The 3,474-nt window shown below is 46.8% G+C and overlaps 1 protein-coding gene across 1 annotated transcript; it reads left to right on the top strand.

The window, feature by feature from the left end:
• Window positions 1-463: 463 nt before the first annotated feature.
• LOC105097755 (secretoglobin family 3A member 2) lies at window positions 464-2,427 on the top strand. Its single transcript, XM_010990336.3, has 3 exons — window positions 464-623; window positions 1,706-1,905; window positions 2,304-2,427. Exons 1-3 carry the CDS (start codon window positions 569-571, stop codon window positions 2,325-2,327), a joined length of 279 nt encoding a protein of 92 aa, XP_010988638.1. The 5' UTR covers window positions 464-568; the 3' UTR covers window positions 2,328-2,427.
• Window positions 2,428-3,474: the final 1,047 nt, after the last annotated feature.

The following is a 3,474-nucleotide window of genomic DNA, read 5'->3' as shown; positions in this document are numbered from 1 at the left end:
TTTTCTGGCTGAGTAGATTTCCATTATATATATGTACTACATCTTCTTTATCCAATCATCAGTCGATAAGCATTTAGTTTGCTTCTATGTGTTGGCTATTGTAAACAGTGCTGCCATGAACACTGGGGCGCACGTAAGTTTCATTCTTTGTTGCAGCAGATACCCCAAGTAACTGTAGAACTTGGGCTTACAAAAAGGGCCATCCTAGGGCCTTCCAGGAGAAGGTCTCAGCCCTCTTTGCTTCCCACCGTCATCTCTGGGGAAGAGCTTGTACCAAAGTTCCTTGAGAGTGCTGTAAGTTAGGGCTTTGTTTCTCATGGGAACATGAGGGAAAGCAGAAAAAAACTCCAATTTGTTTAGTGAGGAAACGTGACCTTCACGCTCTTGTTCCCTGAGGCAAATCAAGTTGTTGTGATTGAAACTCAGGCCCTCGATGGGCGTATAAATACGTGTGTGTGCAAGAGCAGCTGCCACACTTGGTGCAGCAAGTGGAACCACTGGCTCGGTGGGTTCACTAGGTTTTCCAGTTTAATTTTAAACTGCAGGTAAATAGCCCAGGTAACGTACCATGAAGCTGGTCACTGTGTTCCTGCTGGTGGCCATCAGCATTTGCAGTTACTCTGGTAAGTAGCCGGGAACATACGGTATTTCTCGACTTTTCTGTTAACCGGAACACAACTAGGAAGCCTAGGCTCCCAGTGGAACATGGTGGAGGGAGTTTAGAACCACAGAATGGTAAGGTTAGAAGGGATTTCAGCTGCCCCCACTCCCAGCTCCAAGCTCTAACGCAGTACAAGTCTCCCTGGTGGCTCCTACACAAGAAGTTACCCAGCTCCCGCTGAGCGTCAGCAAACCCTTCATTAGTGAACACTGGTCACCGTTAATTGTTCTTAATTTTGAGTCTGGATCTGACTTTGTACCTTCTTTCCTTTATGCGTCTGTAACTGTATGGAGTCATTCTTGCTCTCATCCCTAGTCAGGTTGCCAAGGTTACCTGGCCTTGAGACATGGCCACATGTCTCACACAATCAGTGGGTATTGACTGAATGGCTATAACCTGTTGGGCGCTGGATAGAAACTGGCTGATTCAGACCTGAATCAGACGTGAATATTGTTCTCAAGGTTCTTACAGTCTGGCAGGGGGGCTAAGACCTGTCTGCAAGTGGAGGTTCATTATATTCTCTCCCCTTTGGCTTCAAACTTGTGGGCCGTGAAGACAGCCACGTGCAAAGTGCATCCCCGGCTGGTCAGTCTCCAGTATCTACCTGGTGCTTCCCACATGCCAGGGTCTGATCTAGGCATGTAGTACAGTGGTGAATAAAACATTAATTCCTTATTCTCATGGGTCTACATTCCAGTGGCAGGATGAAGCAAAATACAGAAATAACCAAAGATTTGATATTTCAGGTAGTGGTGGGAGAAAAGGGAGACAGAGGGTGACAGGTGATGCTCTTGTAGGTACATCCCTGAGAAGGTAACGTTGGAGGAGAGACCGAATGATGGGAGGAAGAAAGATGTGTAGCTATCTGGGGAAGCAACGTTCTAGGCGGATCGAATGGCACGTGCAAAGGTCCCGAAGCAGAAGTTTTCCTGGAAGATCGAGATGAGTGGGGCTGGGATGGAGCCACTGATGGACAGCGTGGACCAGCTGAGGTCACCAGAGCTGGAACTGCCTGTTTTACGCGGGGCCTCTTTTGCTCTGCAGCCAGCGCCCTCGTCCTCGGCGTTTTGTCACCTGTCAGCAGTGTCTCACTTGTACCTGTGGACAAAATTCTCCCCCTCTTGGGCCCATTAAAGCTACTTCTGAAAACTCTGGGCATTTCTGTTGAGCATCTTCTGGAAGGGCTGCGGAAATGCGTGAATGAGCTGGGACCGGAGGCTGCGGATTCCGTGAAGAAACTGCTGGTAACTATGACCTGTGAGGCTAACCTGTCAAAGGGCAGGACCTAGTCACCCTGAACGCCCACCCTCTCCCCCGACTCCCACTCAACCCTGTCCTCATCTGTAAACCTGTATTTCCCCTTTGCTGACTCTCCTCACACAAAATTTCCATGTCCTGGAATCTCAAGGAAAGCTCAGTGTCCACACTTGTAGAAGGGATTTTGGAAGGAGAGAGACCTGTGTTCTAGTTGTGAAATGTGGGCCACTTCCCAGCTCTGTGGGTCTGGATGGGACTGAACCACTCAGAGCTTCCCTTTCCTTGTCAGTGACATGGTGGTGAAATAGGATAGTGACTGTTTCTGGAAAGGTGCTAATAACAGGTAAACTGGTCTTGTTTTTACCACTGTCCTTTTGATTTTCAGGAGGCCCTCTCGTATCTGGTGTGACAGCGGAACAGAGCAGGAGCGGAGGTGGGAGGGGATGGCGCTCTCCTTCCTTCTTCAAATGCAGTGACCCTCGTAGAGAATGAATAAAGCAATGAAGTGATTTCAGTTTGTCCTGTTTTCATTTGGGGGGCTCTGTTCAGAAGGGGATAACCAGATAATCTTTTCCTTGGGTCATAAACTCCAGAGAGCCTGTTCTGATAAAGAGAACTCGCATTTTCAGTAAGACGTATCATTCTTTCCCTCCCCTTGTCTCTAACTCGAACGTCTCCATTTTCATCAACTGTTCTTTATCTGACATTGTTTCCAGACGCTTCACGTGACTATTCCCTACTTCAGAAGACACTTAAAAATTTGTTATTGATGTGTATTTGATGTACTATATTGTATGTTTCAGGCATACAATATACTGATTCACAATTTTAAAGATTATACTCCATTTATACTTATTATAAAATGTTAGCTATATTCCCTGTGTTGTACAGTGTATACTTGTAGCTTATTTATTTCATATATAAGTTTGTACCTCTTACATCCCCACTCCTATTGTGCCCCTCCCCCTCCCTTAAAGTGTCATTTAAGCTGGGACTGGAGGTTGTGAAGAACCCATCTTGGCCAATGAATATTCTGGGTTGAGGTTCCTGAATATGCAAATATCCTGAGGACAAGGAGAATTTGATTTCTCCAAAGAACTGAAAGCGCATCCCTGTGGCTGAAACCCATGGACAGGCACAGAGGGATGTGAGATGAGGTAGGATGGGTAGGCAAAGGTGGAATCATGCACTGGGTGTCATGGGAACAGGCACTGGTTTTATCCTAAGAGCCAGGAGAGTCCAGTATCCCCATCTCCATGAATGGCACCACCACACATCCTCTTATATTAGTCAGACACCTGGGAGTCATTCTGAAACCTCCATTTCCCTGACAAGTCATATCCACCTCATCACCTCATCCTATCAAGCTCATCTCCTGATATTTTCTTGAATCCTCCCCTCAGGGCTCCATCTGCACCAACACTCCCTCATCCAAGTCTCTCCAATCAGTTGCAAGAGCTATTTAACAAGCTTCTTATTTCTACCCTGGACCCCTCAGTTTTGTCCTCACAGCAGCCAAGCGATCATTTTCATTCTAATGCTTACAGAGGTCATAT

The sequence above is a fragment of the Camelus dromedarius genome, chromosome 3, assembly GCF_036321535.1.
Source record: "Camelus dromedarius isolate mCamDro1 chromosome 3, mCamDro1.pat, whole genome shotgun sequence".
Lineage (NCBI taxonomy): Eukaryota > Metazoa > Chordata > Mammalia > Artiodactyla > Camelidae > Camelus > Camelus dromedarius.
This window is presented reverse-complemented; position numbering and strand designations above follow the sequence as displayed.

Coding starts and splice junctions, on each gene's coding strand:
- LOC105097755 (XM_010990336.3), top strand. CDS start 569: ATGAAGCTGGTCACTGTGTTCCTGCTGGTGGCCATCAGCATTTGCAGT. Junction 624..1,705: donor CAGCATTTGCAGTTACTCTG/GTAAGTAGCCGG, acceptor TTTGCTCTGCAG/CCAGCGCCCTCGTCCTCGGC. Junction 1,906..2,303: donor ATTCCGTGAAGAAACTGCTG/GTAACTATGACC, acceptor TTTGATTTTCAG/GAGGCCCTCTCGTATCTGGT.